We start from the raw sequence: 24968 nt of genomic DNA on the forward strand, positions 1-24968 counted from the left end.
TCCGTCTCAACTACGGTTAAGTAGTCTGGGTTTTGATTCAGCGGCAATGACGCCGAACTTCCAATATTGTCAGGACCCACTGGTTGCTTCCCCGGATGCTGCTGGACTTCAGGGCCATGCTCATTCGCAACAGCGGTATCATGGACCTCCTGCCCACCAGACTGTTCAATCTCATTTTCGTGCATTGAGCAAGTTAGCACCATGATGAGATTCGACCGGGATGTTGATAAAATAATTAATTTCCCTCTCAATGAAAGCACCAAACTATTGACGCGGTTTTTTGCCAATAGTGTCTTAAGAAATAACAAGGTTGATTAGTGCTTAATAATAAACCGAAATATGAAATGAATTCACAAGAACACAAATCTTTTACGTGGTTCAGTGGTTAAAATCCACCTAGTCCACGAGTCTATATTATTATTTTTGTTCTCTCTCTATTTTGGTAGAGTTTCAGTATTACAGGATAATCGTCCCCTTCCCTGTCCAATATTTCCAGTATTTATAGAGAGATTCCATGGGCAGGTTTGGGTAACCGCGTGAGTCAATCACAGGTTTACATATTTATTAGATTTAATATAAACCATTCCCATTTATACCAGGATATTATTTGATCACAAAATAAATGGTCTCCTAATATCTGGGACATTAAATATGACAGGCTGGCCATAAATAATCATATAAAAGTACCCGAGTCTTTGGGGATCCGCGGGTATGCAATATATTTGAGTTATCACGAGCTGGATATTTCTCCGACCTCGTACTTCGGCGGCCATTTGAATATCATGAGCTCACGCTTCGCAACCTATGTACCCCTAGCTCGTATACTCATTGTGCAAACTGAGCTGCCCACGTGGATAATAAATGGATTCATTTGTTATTTCTTCCATATGTTTATTTGCCAGCTGTACTCAAGCTGAGTGAAAGGCTTGTGCTGAAATTAGGGTACACAATACTATATAGTAACACTAGACATAGTTTCCAAATATCACAACTAGTAACTTAATTAGTGGATGGTTACCAAATTAGTTCTCAATTATAAGAGATTAGCTTGGAGGCTGCAATCTGTTAGCATAAATGATGTGGTTTTCTCATTACTAGAATTCCATAGTGAATAAATGGGATATTAAGGGATGTTAGTACAATTAGTGACACTAGACATAGTCATATGTTCTCAATATCACAAACTAGTAACCTAATTAGTGGATAGTTACCAAATTACTTCTCAATTTGTGAGAGATTCACTTGGAGGTTGCAAAATGTGACTATAAATGAGGTGGTTTTCTCATTACTCCCATTTTATTTTCTCTCCACACCCTCCATTAGCTAATTATTTGTTTCTAATTATATCTTTGATATAAATTTACACAAATACCATTACTAGTTATTTAACAATAAAATTATATTTATTCACAAACACTTTTTTAACCCATAAACTAGATAACAAGTATAAAATAAATTATAAATGTTAAATTGTGTTTTTATATATTTTAAAACTTTTTAACAAACATGTAAGGCATATATGTAATTTATTAATTTTGAATTAGGTAAGCTTTAATAATTTCTAACTATAAAAAAAATTGATATTAAAGATGAAATAATATCACATAGCAGGGTTGTCGGGTGACTAAGTGGGATATCATTATTTATGATATTATAAATAATTTTCATTTAATTTTTAAATATTTAAATTAAAAACCAAAAAGTAAATTACCTAGACTGTTGCTACGTGGGCATTTAACAACCAGGTAGATATGGATGCAAAGAATTGTTGACGGGAGATATTGTAACGCCCTGGTTAGCCAAGACCGTTACACTATGTACTTTAATTAGTGCTAGACTTGCTAATCAAGTCCCTTGGTTAAAAACGTGTAACTAAGGTTAATGATAAGGATTAGGGTTAAAAATTTGGTCAAAAAGGAACGTTGACTTTTCATTAAGAGTTTAGTTTATACATGGGATCCCAAAATAAACATTTAAAGGTCATTTACAGTTCAGAATGGTACAACAAGCCGACCTAAGTGGCAAAAGATGGTCCAACCCTAGTTCCTCTGAGATAACCCCGATCGTGGTGGTCAAGCAATTGCATATGTACACGTCGCCACCGAAGCTCTCCAAATCAGAGTTGGTCATGCTTCCCTTTCCCTTTACCTGCACTACGTAGCACCCATGAGCCAAGGCTAAGCAAGAAAACTTTAAACATGTGCATGAACAATAAATACAGATTTCAGATGCATATCTAACATGCCCAGCAGTAATAACCTACTTATGCATGCATACAATTATAAATAAATGATTATAGGATCCTTCTAGGGCCCGTTGCCCTGATAGGTGACCATAGAGTCATCCTGGGGCCCTATGCCCTGGCTAGGTGACTGTAGAGTCACCCGGGGTCCTTTGCCTTAGCTCTGTATAACAAGCCATAGAGCTAGCCAAGCGCTTTGTTTTCCAAGCGACCATAGGGTCGGTCAACGTAATAGTACATTCCATATTAGGCCTAACTCCTTCGACCAGCATATAGCGTGCTATTGCTGCCCTTGACTAATAAGTCAATGACTTAACAATTAACCAGATACATATAAGCATACTCTAGACAACACAACTAGGCATACATAATCATCATATCTTAGTCAATTAAGTGCACACACAGTAATAACTATGTCCTTTAGCGGGGGCCGAGCCCTAATCATACAGATATTCACATATAGCATGTATTGGGTGCAGTTTTCTTACCTCAGGTCCAATGCAAAGCAAATAAGAACGACCCTCGAGCGCGATCCTGGTTCAGAGCTCCTAGCGGTAACCTAGCCACAACTATAGAGTTCTTCAAATTTGTTGGAGAACACTGGATTAACCTTAATTAATTAAAATTCAATTAATATTATTCTAAACTAATATATAGTTTTTAAACAAAACATATCAATTAAATTAATTGCATATAATTATCACATAATTATACATTTGCCTTTAAAATTAATTCCTTGAAATTTTAGTTCTCTCTTAATTTATTTTGTCAATACCACTTGTACCCTGGACAATGTAGTATAAATGTGACTTGGAGACCATGGACCTTTAACCTCCAATAAACCAGACTATTAATTAAACTTTTCAATTAATTTCATTGTTACTCCACTATAAATATGAAATTAAATTCTTAGTTATTCCCTTATTTACCTTCTCCTAATTCTTAGTTGATGAAATCTTTCCTCAACACTTATTACAATTAGCATAAAATACATATTTATATTTAACTTATGCTCACTTTGTTTTTTCTTTTACATATTCTAAATATATTTAAATAAAATATTAGGCAAAAATAATAATATATATACCTATGACAATCGTGAACTAAGAAGAAATAAGGGCACCACTTGTTTTTTATTTTCTTTACTTCTTTTAGTTTATAAAGATAAAATACATAGCGTGAAGCACAGTATTCTCTCTTGCCATGGCAAGGAGGCGAAAAATTGTGCAGAAGCTAGTTCAGCAAGATGCTATGCCGGAGCTCCCTTCATCCAAAGATGAAGCATTAGTTCAGAATCAGAATGGAGAGAATGTTGAGAATAGAGATGATGAGATTTTAGCTACTGATTTCCTTGCGATGGGAGTTGATTCTGCGGGTCTAGTTCCTCCTTCGATGGAACAATCTGCTCCAGCAACAGGTATGGGTTCAACGACTTGGGCTGAAGAGGTAGAGGCTCGATCATTTCAAGAATCAGCCAAAGAAACCTGGACCCATTTTAGGGAATCTCTTCCTTCATATGGGTGTACGAAGTTGCATTTCATGGAGCCAATTCAGAAGGATGGTCAAAAAATTGCTCAGCTGGATGTTGATGAGATTGAAGTCGAAGCCTCCTACTGGAAGTCTGCTTTGATTTGTGTGGTGATTGGTGTTAATCCTCCACTAGTAGTTTTTGAAGGATTCATCAATCGAATTTGGGGAAAACTTGGAATTGAACGTGTGGCTAGAATGAATTCTGGTTTTACGATGGTCAAATTCAAGGATGAAGCAGCTCGTGATTTGGTCCTAGAATCAGGGGCGATACATTTTGATAAGATTCTAGTAGTCCTTCGTCCTTGGACGACTGATATTGATTCCTTGAAGTCAATTAAATCGGTACCAGTGTGGATTAGGCTTCCTGATCTTGGTTCACAATATTGGGGAGTAAAATGCTTGAGTGCTCTTGTTAGTACAATAGGGAAGCCTATAATGATTGATAAGATAACCAAAGAAAGATCTATGATAAAATTCGCTCGAGTTTTATTGGACATGGAGATTTCTGAAACTCTTCCTCGGTTAATTAATTACCTCAATGAGAGAGGTCAAATTATGGAACAACTGGTAGATTATGAATGGTTACCTACGAAGTGCTCACAATGCAAAAAGCTGGGACACACAATTTCTACTTGCAAATTTGATACTGAAGCAGTTTGGAGGAAGAAGGAGGTTAAGAAAGTTCCTGCATCTGATCATGTTGAGCCTAAAGAGATTGCAACTACCCAAGCAGTTGCTCAGGTAAATTCAGCCCAGCCTCAATCGAAGCAGATAGGAGGGTCTCAACCTGAGAAGATCCCAAAAGATCAAGAGTGGTCATATCCGAAAAAATCAGGGACCCTGAAACCAACAAGCCAAGTCCTGTTTCAGAAAACAAGGAACTCATTTAGTGTTCTTCAAGAACAACAGCAGGTATTAAATGACTCATCCCAAAATTTAACTTTGAATGGAGAGTTGCAACATATTGAGTTGGAATGTTAGAGGTATAAATAAGAAGAATAAGCAGATGTCAATCTTAGATGTATGTCGCTTGAATAAAGTGGGTATTGGGGCTCTCCTTGAAACAAAAATTAAGGGTGAGAAGCTTAAGGAAGTTATGTGTACTACTTTTGTGGGTTGGGACTACTATAGTAGTTTGAGATTGGAGGGTAGAATCTTATTCATTTGGAAGGCTAGTTGGGTCAAAATTGAAGCTATCAAAGATCATGATCAATTTTTTCATTGTAGGGTTCGACTATGTACCACTAATCAAGAGTTTTATCTTACAGTTGTTTATGGTTCAAATCAGTTGGAGGCTAGGAGGTCCCTTTGGTTTGAGCTGGCCAATTTGACTTTCCCATTCAAGCCTTGGCTAATCTTAGGTGACTTTAATGCTGTTTTTTATTCAAACGATAGAATGGGTGGTAGGACTATTACAATGAAAGAGCTAGAAGATGCTAGACAATGGCTTGATCTTGGTTTGGTGGAAGAATTGAAGATAATGGGATCTTATTATACCTAGTCTAATAATCAGGAAGGGGGAAATCGTATCTATTCTAAGTTGGATAGGGTGTTCTCAAATGAGGATTGGTTGGACTCTTTTCCTAATGTCAATGTTGTTTCGCACTGGGAGGTGGTTTCAGACCACTGTGCTATTCTTTTGAAGCAAATAGCAGTTAAAAATGAGGGAGTTCAACCTTTCCGTTTCTACAATATGTGGACTTCTCATCCTCAGTTCAGGGCAACAGTTTTGGCCAACTGGTATAAGCCTTTAAAAGTTGAGGGTCGTGGATTGGAGCAGGTCGTTTGGAAGCTTATTCATCTCAAGCATGTGCTGAAGAACTTCAACTGGAGGGTTATTGGAGACGTGGTTAGAAACTATGAGGAAAGTAAAATTGTGTATCAACAGGCAAAATCCAAACTTCTTTCAGACCCGTATAATAGCAACTTGTGTACTGAAGAAAGATCATCATTTCTGGAGTTTAAGAGGCAGGAGAAACTTTATGCCAATTTTCTTTCTCAAAATAGTAAGATTGATTGGCTCCATTTTGCAGATGAAAACTCCTCATTCTTTTATGCTAGTATGAAGAAAAGGAAAATCGCCAACAGGATAGTGTCATTTGTTTCTGAAGGAGGCCAAGTTGAAGATAACTACCAAAAGGTGATCACTCATTTTGTTCAGTATTTCAAGCTTTTCTTGGGTAGTTCAAGTAAAGCTTCAGGTTATATTGATCCTACCACAACAGCTTTGGGTCCGGTTCTGAACTTTGATGATCAGGTGGAGTTGATTAAACCATTCTCTTGTCAAGATGTCAAAGTTGTTATGTTCAGTATTAGTTCTTTAAAAAGCCCAAGTCCTGCTGGTTTTGGAGCTGGCTTTTTTAAAGCTTTATGGAAAGACATAGGCAAGGAGGTGTCCATGGTAGTTCTTGAGTTTTTTGACATCGGGTATATTCCTAAATTTCGGAATAATACAATCTTAGCTCTCATGCCTAAGGTAGATAATCTTATTAATGTTGTTGATTATAGGCCTATTGCTTGTTGTACGACTATTTACAAATGCATCTCAAAAATGCTTTGCCATAGACTGGTTTCTGTTCTTCCTAATCTGATCAATCATAATCAAGGGGCTTTTATAAAGCATAGGTCTCTTGCTCATAATGTTCTTATTCTTCAAGACCTAATTAAGGGATATATTAGGAGACATTGTTCTCCTCGCTGCTTGATGAAGATTGATATAAGTAAAGCTTATGATTCCATAGATTGGGACTTCTTGGAGAATATGCTGAAAGCTTTTAGATTTCCTGGTCATTTCATAAGATGGGTTATGGTCTGTCTAAGAGGCACTTCCTACTGCTTATTGATGAATGGTCGGATACAAGGTTGTTTTCAGGGAGGTAAAGGGCTTCGCCAAGGTGATCTTGTCTCTCCATTGCTCTTTGTAATAGTGATGGAATAACTTACCCGTGTATTACTTAAAGCTTCTAAGGATAAAGGCTTCAGGTTTCATCCTTTATGTAAATCCTTAAATATTATTATTCTTTGCTTTGCTGATGACTTACTTCTTGTTTGCAAAGCTAATGAAAGTTCTGTTCAGATTATTCGAAGATCATTTGAAGCCTTCTCCTCTTCATCGGGTTTGGTTATCAATAATCATAAGTCTAGAATTTATTTTGGAGGAATTTCTGACCCTGTGAAAGCCTCCTTGTTGAATCTTACTCAGTTGGCTGAAGGGGTTTTTCCTTTGACCTATCTTGGAATGCCGATGAGACCAGCAAAATGGAAGGCTATTGACTGTGATATAATTCTTAAGAAAATCAGATTGAGGTTACATGTTTGGGCCAGTAGAAATCTATCGTATGCAGGTTGGGTTCAATTAATCCATTCTGTTTTGTTGGGGATAAGAAATTACTGGATGAGCATTTTCCTTTTACCTCAGGGTGTCATTAAAGATATTGATCGCCTTTGTAGGAATTTTCTGTGGGGAGAAAAAGGTTCCCGAAGTAAGTTTCATCTTACTTCCTGGGAGCAAGTTTTCCGTCCTAAAAGTTATGGTGGTTTGTGTTTTAAAGAGGGGCCTCTTTGGAACAAAATATTGCTTGCAAAATAAACCTGGGCTATATCCTCTAAGCAGGACCTGCTTTGAGTAAAATAGGTGAATTGTATCTATTTAAAAGGAGCTCAGATCTGGGACTATATTTTGCAACAAGATTCTAGCTGGTACTGGAGAAAGTTGATCAAGCTTAGCAAGTCTATATCTAACTCGACTTTGGAATCTGCTGTTGTGCAGGGGAAACTTCAGTTGAGTAAGTTGTATCACTTGACCATTCCTGGTGCTCCAATTAGTAGCATGAAGTCTGTTTGGTGTAGTCTTTCAGTGCCCAAGCATAGGTTCATCTTGTGGCAATCTGTAAACCAGAAGTTACTCACTAGGGATCTGTTATATTCCTGCCATTTGTCTATCCTTTGTTTGGCCGGTCCGGTTTGTGAGTCTGAGGTTGAAAGTCATTCCCACCTCTTTTTTGTTTGTGAATTCTCCAAGAGAGTGATTCAGTCTGTATATGGTTGGTTGGGAGAGCTTATTTGGCTTGAGAAGTTTGAAGACTGGTGTTTTTGGCTGGCTAAAGTTAGAAGAGGTTGCATGGCTCGGGTAGTGATAGCTGCTCTAGCTGCCACAGCTTATTATCTCTGGTTTAATAGAAACAAGTGATGCTTTGAATATAGCTGCACTACTATTTTTCAACTTGATTCTTTGATCAAATATTCTGTTAAAGCTAGAGTTCTAAGTCTTAATTTTAGAACCAAGAAGTTGTCTTCCAGAGAGAAACAATTGATTCATTTTTTTCTCTAGTTTGTAATTGAGGGGAGTTGTTGCTCCGGCCTCTTGTTGTATTTGTTTGTTCGATCAATATAATTTTCCTTCTTGATAAATATATATATATATATATTAAAACTTGTTAAAGTAAAATCAAATATACATGATTTTTATAAAAAAAAAATTACGAAAAAAAAATGATTGAAATTAATACAAAAAAGAAATTAACGAATATAAAAAAAATTGTTAAAATAAATATTATCTTTGGTTTACTATTAGTTTTATTTCTAAATACTTTTTTAAAATTTTAATTTTACTTGTTTTTATTTTCTGTTTAATGAAAAGAATTAAATTTTGTGAGTGAATTTTTTATGAAGTTGTCAAAAAGTATAATTTCAATTATTTTTATTTTTAATGTAGGAGTATAAAAGTTTTAAATTTTTTAGTAAAACAAAGTGTAGATAATATGATGGTCTAGTGTACCAAATTTGTGTTTGAATAATATATTATATTTAATTAGTTGTTTTGAATAATATGAGTGATGTGCCTTATATGTTGAAGGTCTTATCTGTTATATAATATAAAATAGTAAACTGAAAAGAAAAAAATAATGCATAACTAAATTTATCTTCTTGAAGTATAACTCGCCAACTAAGTTTTAAGGAGTAATGATATATTAGCTACCCTTATATATATAGTCTCTCAATAGTCTGTAAAATGTTAGATATTATTTATATTTCTCAAGCACTTCTTTATCCACACGATTGAAACATATACAAATACACGGCTTGGATACTGGAACGACACAAGTCCTGCCTCCGTACCGGGCGGGATAACATCCAAGTCCTATTATAATAATAATAATTATTATTATTTATAATATTTGAATATATATTAATATAATTAGTAAAAAATTAGGATTATATATTATTATAATATCATAACATTTATGTTATGCCCAGATTTCAAGCCATGTTAAATGTGACCTCGAAAGCTGGATTCGCAGCAAATGAACTCGTAAAGTTTGAAGTATGCTCCAGGACTAAATATCGAGCCTACAAGGCTGAGACGACCTCGAATGTGGTGACCTCGAAATATTCACGATCTCGAAGGGTAGCTCCCGAGATGCATCTATTCTCAGGGAAGATCTCGGATCAAGGGTTCCGAGCCTGACACACGTATAATCTCGAAGCCATGTGACCTCAGGAGATGTCATTAGCTCGAAAGCTGATGAGAAACCTGGGAGAATAAGACCTTGGAGATATGTGATAATGACCTTGAAGTGTTGTCTATAAGGGACACGTTCTGCATTTATTATTGTAAATCCCATAAAATCATGGGATATTATTCGATTTGTCGATTTGTTATACGCCCCCTGGTCTTCAGGGGACGTTTCCTTTTATATCAGATTACAGGCATTTAAAGTCATTTATTTTATTTACACCAAAAAGAGTAACTACCCAAAATATGTGGGATAGTATTCTGCAACCTTCTCTATAGATAGAGAGGTCATACACCATTGTAATGGACCGAAATTCTGAACCTGGAGAGAAAACTCTGAAGAATTCTTGCTTAAGAATTTTCAGAGATAATCTTGAGTTTAATAACAGAGACTCGTGGACTAGGCAGATTTAAATGCTAAACCACGTAAAAAATTGTGTTGTGTATTATCATATTTTAATTGGCCATTACTAGTAATTGTTTACGTGCTCTTCTTTCATTGTTGACGAAAAACGGCGTCAACAATTTAAATAATATATATTATAACATTATAATAATATATATTATATATTATTATGATAATAATATTTTATAATATTTAAATTTATACTATAATAATTATTAAATATTTAGTTTTGTATTATATATTATAATGATAATATTTTATAATATTTGAATTTGAATTTAAATTTAAATTTATATTAAATATGTAGTTTTATATTACATATTATTATAATAATGATATTTTATAATATTTGAATTTATATTAATAAATATATATTTTTAGTTAATTTTAAAATTATATTCCATTAAATATAAAAAATATTCGGTTAAAATTAAACAAACAAAATTTTAAAATCTAGAATGAGTTATTTGCTATTTTTTATGCTTAAAATTATAAACAAAACAGTTAGTAAGTTAATAGAAAAAAATTCCTTTTTTAAAAAAAAGTTAATGAAAATTAAATACAATAAAGAATATGTTAATGCTTGTAAAATGAGAAACAAATATTCTTTAATTCAAGCAAATTATTACTCCTAAAAATTATAAATAAGAAAGATATATTCTAAAAAATATAATAATAATTATTAGTTTTATTCCTTTTTTAAAGAGTAATTAGTATTTTTATTCCAGGTTCCAAACGTTATCATTTAAGCATTCAATGCTTGCTTGATTTCAGTAATTTATATTTTTATAATTAAAAGTCCTCGTTTAAAGAAAAACAGATTAATCTTTTTATTTTATTTTAGAAAAAAAACAAATAGCAAATACATTAAAGGAAAAAAAAACGGAATGAAACCATAACATAACGCTATTTTCCTGAACTTGAAGAGTTACTTCACATTTACTTTTGTCTTTAAATTCGTTTGTTACGAAAACAACAATAACTTTAAAGTGACGAAAATGCCCTTCCTCATTCATATAAATTGGCACGGTAGTAGGGTTGGCAAAATGTCTCACATCTCTCTCTGTCTCTTATTTAATTAACTCCAAAACACAACCAATATGGCTCTCTCCGACAAGGTTCAAAATGTCATCACCGCTTTGTCAGGTTAATTTATTTATTTTTTTAAAATTTTGGTGTGTTTATTTTAACTAATAGATGAATTTTATTAATTTCTATTATTAGATTCTAATATTATTTTTATAAAAAAAAAAAGGGCTTGGCGTGGATGAGAAATCACTGATAGATCTTGGAAAATGGGATGAGGCGGAAAGAACCTCATTCAGGGAGAATGCCACCGATTACTTCCAAAAAGATGAGGAACGTGACTTGGAGCACTGGCGAGAGGGTGTAGTCAAAGACCTTAAAAGGGAGTCCTTGCGTTTTAATGTACTTTCTCTCTCTCTCTCTCTCTCTCTCTCTCTCTCTCTCTCTCTTAATCCAAAGATATTTTAATACTTTTTTCCTTCTTCTTAAAAGAACAATAATTAAATCATGAAAACATCTTATGATCTTTCAATTCTACTTTTGAAAGCAAAGAAGTTTGTCAAACTTAGCTCGCTTTGGTTCATATTCGATCTATATTTTAGATAAGATTTGTTTGGTATAACTGAAAAGGGTAATTATTAGTTCTTATAAAATTTCTTACGTAAATTATTGTATTGTTTTATCTCTGTTGACTTTGTAAAATAATATGATAAGTGGGGGCCAGTAATGAGCAACAAGACCATAACTCGTATCGTTTGTTGTTCAAATATATATGGGCCGGGGTCCCTTTATAAGTAGCTAATTTAAGACATATATATTAATTTAGGACTAACAATTATTAATTATGAGGTTTTGTTATAATTATCACAAACATTTTGATGATACATTGGGATAGAATGCTGTGGTTTGGTGGACCATGCATCCCTGGGAACGCGATGCTCGTCTGGCAGATAAGGCCTTCAAGAAGAAGTCGTACGGTATACTGGTTGAGATCGCATGCACCAGATCATCCAATGAACTATTGGGTGCTAGAAAAGCTTACCATTCTCTCTTTGAACACTCTCTCGAGGAAGATGTTTATTCCAAAGTCACGACCACTGAACGTAAGGTAATAAATTAAATACAATATATCTACTGATGCATAAACCACAATTAATCAAGTTTTTTTAATTTATTTATAGGTTTTTATATATATATATATATACTATTTACTTATTAAATAGTAAATTGGTTTGATTGTAAATTAAGTAGTACAATGATTCACTATTTTAGAAGAAAAAAAACATATGGTTTAAAAACAAGAAGTATGTGTATATCTTTTATGATTTTGATTAATTTTATACGACTTAAAAACCATAATATATATATATATATATGTTCAATTGGTAGTCACTCATACAAGAATTTATAATAAATTGCGCGCAAAGGAAAAAAAAATACCCTTAATTAGTTCATTTCCTATTATAAAACATGTATAAAATATACGTAGTGACATTTAATACGATTATTAAACTATATTTTTTATTTAGTACTTAATTGTTTATGATGTATTTATGAACAACAGCTATTGGTTGCACTAGTGAGTGCTTATAGATATGAAGGGGCAAAGGTTACCGAGGCAGAAAAAGATGCAAAAGCACTTGCTGGTGCCATTGAAAAGAAGAAGAACCTCGTTGAAGAGGAAGAAGTCTTAAGGATACTGACCACAAAAAGCAAACCCCATCTCATTGAAGTATATAAGCAATACCATATTTTATCACAAGGAAAGAACTTGGATGAGGTAATTGATATGTAAGTTTCTTCTGTATGGTTTAGTTTATAATTTGTTTGAAATTGACCCTTTATATGCTGCTTCAATAAGGATATTGGTGATTTGATTCTCCAAGAGACAGTACAATGTCTATGTGCTCCACAAAAATATTTCGCCAGTGTAAGTTGTGTAACAAAAATGTATGAACAAATTTGTAAGTGCATATAAATTCTTAGCTAAATTTGTTATTTTTTCCCAAATTAGGTATTGGTCAAAGCACTACAGAAAGATGCTGATAAGAGTGTGAAAAGGGCACTGACTAGAGTAATTGTTACTCGAGCAGATAATAATATGAAGGATATTAAAGAAGAGTTCAAAAACAAGGGTAGTGATGATCTCTCCAGTGCAGTTGAAAAGAACACAAAGGGAAACTACAAGGATTTCTTACTTGCATTGATTGATAGGGAAAAATAATTGTCTGAGGGAGGAGCAACTCAGTTAGAGACTTCGATTGGTTGTCTCTGGAGATCTTAATAAAGTTGGCTTTATAAGCTAGTGTTTTCTCTGGTTATGATTTGAAGAGTTTCAGTTCTTCTGCTTGTAATTTCTTTTACCAATAAAATTATAATACAAATAATAAGTTAATTAATAAAAGTGCCTACTCCTGAATTGAATTTATTATCGTCATTATTTTAGTTAAACACATAGAACATATTATAATTGAGTGAGAGTGTTAATCGTAGATATGGACATTTATAATTTTTGATGAAGAAATGAAACGATAGTTTTTTTTTAGTTTGGTTCAAGGTATTAAATGATAAAAATCTTTATTTCGGTAATTAATATTAGTTTACTGAAATATCATTTTACAAGCAAGTGTTTTAATAATTTTGCTACATATAATAAAAGTTGACACAATAAGCAATGTTTAGGACTTTGGACCATGTGGTGGAGGAGAAGATTTTATCCATCAGTTGGTTCCATGTGGATTAAAACTCATGGTTTTTGCTTTTGTGTTTTAACATTCTATTTAGAAACAATATTCTTTATTGGTCTTTTGAAGTTACCAAATGTGAAAACCTAACTAATCTAAATAGTTAAAGAATTTGTGTATAGTTAAAGAATTTGTGTATACATGTAGGTGTTATTAATAGATGATAATTTTTCAAAAATATGAATTTTATACTATTAATATGTAAAAATATGGAAATTATACTTTTCTTAATTTGTATGAGAAAATTTATTAAAGACAAAATTAAAATATAGGAAACACAATTAGTAACTAACTAGAATATGAAAATACCACATTTTTTATTATAGATATATTTTCTTTGATTTTGAAGATGATTTTATTTTATTTTTTTCAATTTTTTAATCTTTTTTTCAATTATTTTTCTTTCTTTTTTTCTTACTTATTTGTTCTTCCATTTTTTCTTTTTTTTTTCTACTAATTTTTTCCTTTATCATTTTTTTTTCTATTTTCCCATTCTTCTTCTTCTTCTTCTTCTCATTTTTATTCATTTATCTATTTTTTATTTCATTTGTATTGTTTTGTTTTTTTTATTATATTTTTCAGTTTTATTTTTTCATTTTTTCCTTTTTTTTCTTCATTTTTTAATTTATTATTTTCTCCTTCCATATTTTTTTTCACACATATATGCTTTTTTTCTTCTTTCTTTTTTTTCCCCTTTTTTTTTCATTTTTTTCTACCAAGTTTTTCATTCATATTTTTTTTCTTTCTATTTTTCCTTTATCTTTCTTCTTCTTCTTTTCATTATTATTCATTCATCTATTTTTTTTCCTTCATTATTTCTTTTGTTCTGTTTTTTTCTTCATATATTTTTAGTTTTCTTTCCTAAGTTTTTTTTTTTCCTTTTTTGTACTTATTCTTTTCTCATTCCATTTTATTTTTCCCCTTTTTTCACACATATTTTAACATTACATAATTATTTTAATATTTTATTTATTTATTATCTTTTATTATTGTAATTTTTTTTTATAGTTTTTTCCACTATATGTAAAAAAATTCAAATTAATTTTTTCAACATTTTCTTTTTACTATAACCCTTATAGGAACACCAAAATTTGGAAAGAAAACTAATAAAAATATAAAAACATGAATGGGTAACTAGTTACCTTGATGAGAACATTCAAATCTAGAAAAAAAAAATTATATGTAGAAGATGGGAGAGAAGGGAAAGGGGGTGGATCTGATTTTTTTTTTCTATCTTCAGATTTGTGTATTTCTGGGAGTAACTGATTAGATTCACATTTTTTGTGTGTATATTTCTAGGAGTAACTGGTTACCTTCAAGTTATGATGTGTGTGTATATTTTTGGTTCCTTTGGTAACTAGTCACCTATATTATTAAAATCATAGTTACTTCTTCCTTTTTTCATTCAAATTTGATGTTGCTTTTCATATTAAATATGAGTAACCCGTCACCCCTCTTATGGTAACTGGTTACCCCTCTTATGGTAGAAGGTTACTCCTCTCAGGGTAACTGGTTACTCCTCCTGGTACATGTTATTTAACCTAGCTCTAGGATTTTTTTTACATAATTGTCAAAGATCAATCAAGTAACTAGTTAGCTTACACAAGAATTGAAAAAAGAAACATACAATATAAAAATAAGGAAAAAATATTTATAATAAATAAAAAAATAATAAACACAATTCATATCACAAAAGAAAAAAATTGAAAACAACCAAAGAAAAATTTAATATAAAATTAGTTATATAAAAATAATATAGAAAACAAATAAACTAAAAAAATAATAATCAAATTGCAAGCATACCTTTTTAAATTAATAAAATTTGATTAAGAGTAAAACTATAGCATAAACCAATTTTTATAAAAAAAAATATGGGAAAATAAACCCATAAAAGTGAAAAAAAATTTAAAAAAAAAAGCCTGAGATTCACTTTTTTTTTTTATTTTTAAAAAAGCTATATTTTTTGCACACTCTATTAAAATTCTCCTATAAAATGTAATTTCCTCTTAATAGAAATCTACATTACATCACTCTTTACTTTTTAAAACTTTTTTGAGGATTACACGAACACAATTTAAAGAGGTTTTTTTAGGAGATCACGAAGTCATGCTAGAAAAACATATAAAAAGTTATAATAATAAAATATGTGATAATTATTTAAAATTAAATAGTTTTTCTTACTTAATTGATCAAATTATTTCTTTCCATAGTACTATATATTTCAGCAATTTAAAGTATTAGAAAATATTGGATGTACTTAATTATATAAAAAAAAAATATTGGGTCATTTCCAATTTTAATCATATAATAAACAATTCCGATTTCAGTTGAATTTATAGAAATAAGTTTTACAAAATCAAAATTAATAAAAGCTTATTTAAGATTATCTATATCCCAAGAAAAAAACTTGATTAGGACGATTTGATAAATAATTTTGTGTATTAAAAATGATTTTTTTAGGTTAATAAATTTTTTTTAATAATTAAGGCTCTCTTTTGAAGCTCGCCCAAGGCCACCAAATGACAAGAGACGACCCTGGTGCCAAGCATTAAAAAGGCTTGGAACTCCCCCCAAGAGCAAAGCCCTATCAACTATACAGTCAAATACTTTCTCTAGATCCCCTCCCTTAGGAACTAGGAAGTGTGTAATAATGATCACAAAAAATATATGTAGGACACTAGTTAAAAACATGTTATATTAAAATACTAATAAAAGGCTAATTAATAACTAGTTATTTTTGTTTCTCATGGAATAAGTAATCCTCAGAAGGGGCCTAATATTCCTATCAATACCCCGCCCAAACTTTCACCTTATGCTCAAGGTAGAACTCAGGGAATTGTTGAAGGAGTAGGTGATAATCCTCCCAAGTGGCTTAAAATTCTAGAAAATATATCCATTTTATCAACACTTCAAACTCAGTAGTTGGTCTTGCATGCTTTTTGGCATACAACCAGCAATTTCTTGGGTGTTACTTGCATCTCCAAGTCTACAATTATCTGTTGCGGGGTTGTAGGGGTCGAATGTTGTTGGGAGTATGGAAGTAGTTTGAGGAAGTTCGAGTTTGTATGCCACCTTACCCACTCATTTGAATACTCGAAAAGGGTGCATAATAATTGAACACCAACATTGAATTTGTTTGGGTACCCAATGACTTTTTGTTTATAGGGACGCAGGTTTAAAAACACTAATTCGCGCTCCTGAAATTTATGATGATATTCCTTTTTATCAGCTTGGATCTTAATTCATTGTTGAGCTCAAAGAAGATTCATTGTCAAGTCATCTACTACTGATACTACTATTGTCCTATGTTCATAAGGAACAAGTTGTGGCAGATCTTTGCCATATAATGCTTTCAATAGGGTATTTTGTGTGGCTAAGTGATAATTGTATTCTAGGAGTATGCACTCCATGGTAGACATGTTTCCTAAAGCTTAGGCTGCTGACTCGGGAAACATTTGAGGTAGGTTTCTAAGCCCCTATTAAGAATCTCCCTTTCTCCATCTATTTGTGTGGACATTGATTTTCGGTCAATGAAATCTCAAGAGCGAATTAAGTTTCCCAACTATGATGAATACGAAATAGAGAACACATACACAATTTTTATGTGGTTCAATTGTTAAAATCTAGTTAGTCCACGAGTCACTCTTATTTGATTTCTAAGTTTATAAATGTTGACCCAAATTTAAATCAACTCAATGAAATAAGATGAAAAGCTAATAGAAAGGGAAAATTGACACATTGGATTTTTACGTAGTTCGGTCGTTTGTGCTAACTTCTTGAGATAATGTTCTTTTTAGGGGAGGGTAAGGACTTACATGATTTTTATGTGACGATTGTCGTCGTCATGAGAAGGATATAGAGATGATTCTACTTAAAGGTCGTTTGGTATGAGGAGTTCACAGTTTTCATATTACTGGGAAAGTTGAAGAGGGTAATCTGATAGTCTGGAAACTTACATCATTGTGTTTGGTTGTACATTGTAATCTTATCTATGATTCCTTGGAATATCACTTTCTGTGTTTGGTTGTGTATAGGAATCTGTTAAGTTTTCGTATTTTCATAAAATTAATATAATAATATATTTCATCTAAATAATTTATAAACAATTTTATTCATGGAATATTTTTTAAGAGAATTAAAAAAATACACCTATTGAATACTAGAATCAAGTATAATTTTTAAAATTACAAAAATACCCTTATTTTACTTTTAATAATATTTCATTTGTTATTTTAAACTAAAGTAATGATATAAAGGCTTTACAAATCAATTTCTTAAAATAAACAAATATTATTTATCATTTTATAGATTGATATATGTATATTTGTTTTTATATTATAAGCTTCAAAAATAAAATTAATTATTAACTAAAAAAATATTGGTTAAAGATTTTTTTAAAAAAATAATAATAGTAATAATAATTTTGAAGTGTTTCCCATTCCTGGGTATCTGAAAACCACTTGTCAGATGTGTTTCACTTGAACCTAGAATCAGGAGAAGTTAAAATCCCTGGAGTACAGATTCCCAGGTTAGAAAAACTCAAACCCAGTACCAAACATGATAAAGTGTTCAGATTCTCATTCACATGTCCAAATTCTTGCATACCACGACATGTGTCCTTGATAACAAATTATATAGCAACAACTAAATAATACGACATATGCATATATTCAATCCTGACCATGGATATAGCCATGCTTGGCATATTTCTAGGTGCCACTATCAGACGAACCCCAAAATTCGAAAATCAATCAATGTTTTACGTTTTATAAAAGGTGTAAATCCTATAATTGGCATTTTTATAGAAATATCTTTTTTCTTAAAAGAGAAAATGATTGATTTAATTGTTTCCTTTTATTATAATTTTCGGAAATATTTGTTTTCCTTTTATTATAATTTTCGGAAATAGTTGTTTTCCTTTCTTATATTTTTCGGATTTGATTGGAAAATATTTGGTTTCCTTTATTCCATTTTTCGGAATCTCTTTTTTCTTTTGTGTGATTTTTGGTCAATAAAATGCTTCCTTATTTAGCATATATTGCCTCTTTTTGTTTATAAAGGAAACAAAGGTTATTGAAAATATTCGGTACTTACCCAAAGTTATTTTGTGGATTATTTACTGACATATTTTCGTGCAGCTCAAGGATTGCAATCAGGAAACTAGTTTTTAATATCTTTAATTATTGTTTCCTTTTTGAGCTTGTTTTGATCCGGCACAGGTCTGAGCTATCCCCACCGATATCGAATCTGTCGGATCAGCATCTTCTAAATAAGGAAACTCTTCATCAATCAAGATTAACTACTGTGATTCTTGCCTTTATTAGAAGAACTCTTTCTCTGTCTTTGTGAGCACGAAAAAGACTCTATAAATAGGGCTCTAAAGGCAGTGAGAAAAAGTGAACTCTTTGGTGCATTATTTGTGAGCATTATTGTAATATTTGTGAGAGTTCCTCTTTGTATTCAAGATCATAAGTATTCATGTGATCTTGTAGAATTATGTGTGTTTAGTTTTTTAGTGGTGAGTTTATACCATGTTCATGAGTGAATACACATTGTAATTCGAACACAACGTTTATAGTCTTCAGGAGAAGATTTTTACAAGCCTTGCGTCGGGAGGATGCAAGCACTCGCTAGCCATTGAAGGGAGTTCAAGTGGTTGAGCGTTTCAATCAAGATCAGATTAGTGAAGAGAAGTACAACAAGTTGCGGCAAATCTCAAGAGGGAGTCTTGTTTTGTTTAAGTCAATGTTTTTGTACTTGTGATTCTTTATTAATTTGTTTTATTCTCTGGGCGTGGCCCCAAGGAGTAGGTTATCCGAAAGGGTTTCTGAACCTTGTAAAAATTCGTTGTGTTCTTTATTGTTTTGCACTGTCTTTTTATTGTGTTCAGTTTCTGTCGTGACAAGTTTGGTTTCTGTCCCGACAAAACTGTAATCTGTGTAAACAGTGAATTACCATTCCGCACTTTAATTAATTTACTTGGTTTAATTAATTTGGTAATTACTAAAAACGGAATTTCAATTGGTATCAGAGCGGGTCACTCATTTCTGAGTGTGATCTTGGTTTATTCCGTTTATTGTTCGTGTTCTTGCAATGTCTTTTTTCACAGAAGGAGGTTCCATAACTCGCCCCCCTTTACTCAACGATTCAAACTATCCATATTGGAAAGTTCGAATGAGAGCCTTTATCAAATCTCAAGATGAAAAGGCTTGGAGAGCTATTTTAAGTGGTTGGACTCCTCCAGCAGAAAGCGATGATATAACTAAGGTAAAATCTGAACTTGAATGGACTGATGCTGAAGATAAACTGTCCAGTTACAACAATAAAGCATTACATGCCATTTTTAATGGTGTTGGTGAGGGTTACATTAAATTGATTTCTTCATGTGTTTCGGCCAAAGATGCTTGGCAAATTCTTCAAACTCAATTTGAAGGAACTGCTGATGTTAAGCGTTCTAGGCTTGTAATGCTCACAACAAAATTTGAAAATTTGAAAATGAATGAAAATGAAACCCTCACTGAATTTTATGATAAATTGTCAGATATTGCTAACGAATTTTTTGCTCTTGGTGAAAAACTTGAAGAAAATGTTTTGGTTCGAAAAATTGTTAGAGTTCTCCCTGACAGGTTTCAGACAAAGCTAACTGCAATTGAAGAAGCAAAAGATCTGGACAAAATGAAAGTAGAGGAACTAATGGGTTCACTTCGAACTTTTGAGCTAAACCAAAAAATTAGACAAAAAGGTAAGACAGAGGAAATCAAGGAAAAATCTATTGCCTTGAAATCCTCTAAAGAAAAGAAGGAAAGTTCGGATGATGAGATGGCTCTATTGACAAAAAATTTCCAAAAATACATAAAGAAATTGGGAAATAAAAAGGCCTTATCCAAAAACTCAAAAGGTAATTTTTCTAAACCCTTTGAGACTAATAAAAAGGGTATTCAGTGCAGGGAATGTGAAGGATTCGGACATATTCAATCTGAGTGTGCAAATACATTAAAGAAAAAGAAAGTCATGACAGCCACATGGAGTGATCAAGACTTTGAACAGAGTGATGAGGAGGAAAATAGTGTTGCCTTAACCTCTGTTCACAAAGGTATTGTTTTCAATTACAAGGATGTACTATGCCTTAATAATTCTGTTCAGAACAATGAGAATTCAGATAGTGATTCTGATGATTCTGATTTAGATGAGGAGTCATTACAAGAGTCTTATAAAATAATGTATGATCAATGGCTGAAAGTATGTTCTGAGAATCGTCTAATGGCTGGCAATAATAAAAATTTTGTTAAAAAAATTGAAAGTCTTGAAATGATTATTGCCTCCAAAAATGATGAAATTGTTTCTTTGAATAAAGAAATTGAGTTTTTGCAAAAAGGTGTCAAAATGCTTAATCCTAGATCTGGAATTTTGGATGATATTCTTTCTGTAGGAAAAAAGGTTGGTGACTACAGTGGATTAGGATCTAATGGATCTGAGTCCTCAAGAAAAACAGTTTTTGTAAAATCTATGAATTATCCGTCTGTAGTGTCAACTAACCGTGTTGCAGGAACAAGTCACGATGCTGAGAGGACAGAGTTGCCATCTGTTGCAACAGATCTACAACTGAAGAAAATTTCTCCAAAAAGAAACATTGAACATTTTGTACCAGTTTGTCATTTTTGTGGGATGAAAGGTCACATAAGACCTAAGTGTTTTTCTCTGTTAAAATTGTTCAAAAAGAATTATGATAAACACTTTGGTGGTATGAATCAATTCTTGACCGAAAGAAATTCAAAATCAAAAACAGTATGGGTCAAGAAAGTTAACTCTGTTTGCTTGGCTACTTTTACCTGTCACAAAATGCATGCATCTAGTTCATGGTACTTTGATAGCAGTTGTTCGAGACATATGACAGGTAATGCCAACATACTTACCAACTTCAAATCCTTGAAGTGTGGAGTAGTAACTTTTGGGGATGGAATGACAAGAAATATTATGGGTAAAGGTACTCTAAACATTGAAGGGTTACCGAAACTGAAAAATGTGCTTCTTGTTGATGGGCTGAAAGCCAACTTAATTAGCATAAGTCAAATTTGTGACCAAGGTTTTTATGTTAATTTTTCACATGATGAGTGTAATGTTTTAAATCAAAATGGTGATATTATTCTCAAAGGCTCTCGTTTTTTGGATAATTGCTACACTCTCACACAAAAATTCACATGTCATGCATCTTCATCAAGCTTTAATACTACTGACTTGTGGCATGAAAAAGTTGGTCATATAAATTTCAAAAACCTGAAAAAAGATTGCTAATGCAGGTCTCATCCGTGGTATACCCAAGTTGGGTAAAGAATCGCTTGGTAAGTGTGAATCATGCAAATTGGGAAAACAGTTGAAAATTTCCCATAAAGCATTGTCTGATGTTAATACTTCAAATGTGTTAGAATTATTGCATATGGATCTCATGGGTCCTATTCAAGTTGAAAGTATTAATGGCAAGAGATACATTTTTGTTTGTGTGGATGATTTTTCTAGATTTACTTGGGTAGATTTTTTAAGAGAGAAATCAGATACTTTTGAAGCTTTTCAAACACTATGTACAAGATTGAGAGTTGAAAAAAATTGTAACATTGGAAAGATTGTACGAATAAGGAGTGATCATGGTAAGGAGTTTGAAAATTCTGTTTATGATGATTATTGTAAAACATTTGGAATTTTGCATGAATTTTCTGCTCCCAAAACCCCTGAACAAAATGGGGTAGTGGAACGGAAAAATCGTACCTTGCAGGAAATGGCCAGAGTTATGCTTAACAGCAAAAAACTCACAAAGAAATTGTGGGCAGAAGCTATTAATACAGCTTGTTATACAATTAATCGTGTTTTTCTGCGCCCAGGTACAAACAAAAGTCCTTATGAAATCTGGAAAGGTAGAAAACCCAATGTTAACTACTTTCATGTTTTTGGGTGTCTATGCTATATTCTTAGAGATCGTGAGAATCTAGGAAAATTTGATGCTAAGAGTGATATGGGAGTTTTTCTTGGTTATTCCACTAATAGTAGGGCTTATCGTGTCTATAATATGAGAACCCAAACTATTATGGAATCAGCTAATGTGGTTGTAGATGATTTTAAAGATTTTTCTGAGTACTCCCATGAGGAGGAAATTGACAAGCTCATAGATGTGGCGGATCCGACAACACAGCTTTCGGAGGGGACAACAGCCACTGCTGACGTATCAAAAGACAAGTCTGTCGAAACAACAACAGGGCAAACAGAGAAGGAAAATCCAGTTATTTCCTCTGACTCCGTTCAAAAAGAACCATCAACCAGAGTAAAAAAGAATCACCCTTCTGACCTTATTCTGGGAAATCTTGAAGAGAGTATGGTCACTCGAAAGAGGTATGTAAATTTGGTTCAATTTGTTTGTTTTACCTCCTCTTTGGAACCTAAAAATGTGAAGGAGGCCTTAAATGATGAATCATGGATCAATGCTATGCAAGAAGAGTTAGATCAATTCGCAAGGAATGAGGTATGGATTCTTGTCCCTAGACCGAGTCATACCAATGTTATAGGTACAAAGTGGATATTTAAAAACAAAACTGATGAATTTGGGACCATAATAAGAAATAAAGCTAGATTAGTTGCACAGGGGTACACTCAAGTTGAAGGAATTGATTTTGATGAGACATTTGCCCCTGTTGCAAGACTTGAATCCATAAGATTATTACTAGCTATTTCATGTGTTCTTGGTTTTAAATTGTTCCAAATGGATGTAAAATCCGCATTTCTAAATGGTTTTTTGAATGAGGAAGCTTATGTGGAACAGCCCAAAGGGTTTGAGGATCCTTACAATCCTAATCATGTTTTTAAATTGCAAAAAGTTTTGTATGGGCTAAAACAAGCCCCACGGGCTTGGTATGAGAGACTAACTCAATTTTTGGTCTCAAAGGGATACAAGAGAGGGGGAGTAGACAAAACACTGTTTATCAAAAATGTTGATGAAAATATTATGATAGCACAAATTTATGTTGATGATATAGTGTTCGGTTCTACTAATGATTCTCTAGTGCATGAATTTGTGAAACAAATGCAGGAAGAGTTTGAGATGAGCATGGTTGGAGAACTCAATTTCTTCCTAGGACTTCAAGTAAAGCAGTCTGATGAAGGAATTTTTATTTCACAAAGCAAGTATGCAAGAAATCCTGTGAAAAGATTTGGACTCGATGCATCTAAACCTGCTAAAACACCCATGGGTACCACAGTCAAATTGTCTAAAGATGAAAATGGGAAGAAAGTTGATCCAACCCTTTACAGGAGTATGATTGGGAGTCTCCTTTACTTAACTGCAAGTCGCCCTGACATAAGTTACAGTGTTGGAGTGTGTGCTTGGTTCCAAGGGAACCCCATGGAGTCTCATGTGACTGCTGTAAAAAGAATTATTCGTTACATCAATAATACTCTTGACTTAGGCATTTGGTACTCCAAAGAAACAAATTCTAACCTTGTGTGTTATAGTGATGCAGATTGGGCAGGAAACACTGATGATCGAAAAAGCACAAGTGGTGGTTGTTTTTACTTAGGAAACAATTTGGTCTCCTGGCATAGTAAAAAACAAAACTCCATCTCCTTGTCAACAGCCGAAGCTGAGTACATTGCTGCTGGAAGCTGTTGTACTCAACTTTTGTAGATGAAACAAATGTTGGCAGACTATAAGTTTGATGTTAAAACTTTAACCATTTTTTGTGATAATACAAGTGCTATTAATATCTCTAAAAATCCTGTTCAGCACTCTCGCACCAAACATATTGACATTCGTCATCATTTTATTAGGGAACTTGTTGAAAACAAAACATTGATTTTAGAATATGTTGAGACTAACAAACAAATTGCAGATATCTTTACTAAAGCCTTAGACACGGTTAGATTTGATTCCCTCAGGAAATCCTTGGGGGTTTGTTTTATTTGACATTTCCAATAAATTGATTGTCTTGCCTTGCATATGTGTTTTTGTAAATCTCTTGTCCTGATTGGAAGAAATTTGATGAGCATATTTTTTTTTATTAGAGAATGATCGTTATAAGTCCTATACTTTGTTGGAATGAAAAAACATATTTGAAAAATTATAGATCATCCAATTTATATTTGATCAAATCATTATCTTTGTATGAGCATTCCTAATCCAGTTTCTTTTTCAGGCTCCATTTTGGAAAAGTGCTACCTATACTGATGTGTGAAAGCCGACACTGAGTAAGTTGGTACCAGGTAATTAGCAATTATATTGGAGGATACTCTACCAGTGTAAAGGGCTACCATCAGTATAAGAGTTATAGCCTCCATTATGGTTACAATTGGAAAAAGGCTAAAAATCGCCAAATATGGGCAATGACCCTAGCTTTAAAAGGCCAAAAAGAAACGCCAAATTGCTTACACTTGCACACACATATGCCTGTTCTAGACTGTGTAAGATGGTTGTAAGACTCAACATATAATGAATTAACTCAAATATGTTTTGTGTGTGGTATGTTT

General features: G+C 32.6%; 1 protein-coding gene across 1 annotated transcript; it reads left to right on the top strand.

Annotated features, from left to right (window-relative positions):
* Positions 1-10684: 10684 nt before the first annotated feature.
* LOC133798678 (annexin D4-like) lies at positions 10685-13156 on the top strand. The gene is made up of 6 exons (XM_062237114.1): positions 10685-10839; positions 10949-11121; positions 11615-11827; positions 12284-12499; positions 12581-12649; positions 12734-13156. The coding sequence occupies exons 1-6, from the start codon at positions 10794-10796 to the stop codon at positions 12941-12943; spliced, it is 927 nt and encodes a 308-aa protein (XP_062093098.1). The 5' UTR covers positions 10685-10793; the 3' UTR covers positions 12944-13156.
* The last annotated feature ends 11812 nt before the right edge of the window (positions 13157-24968 follow it).

This window comes from Humulus lupulus, chromosome 8, assembly GCF_963169125.1.
Source record: "Humulus lupulus chromosome 8, drHumLupu1.1, whole genome shotgun sequence".
NCBI lineage: Eukaryota > Viridiplantae > Streptophyta > Magnoliopsida > Rosales > Cannabaceae > Humulus > Humulus lupulus.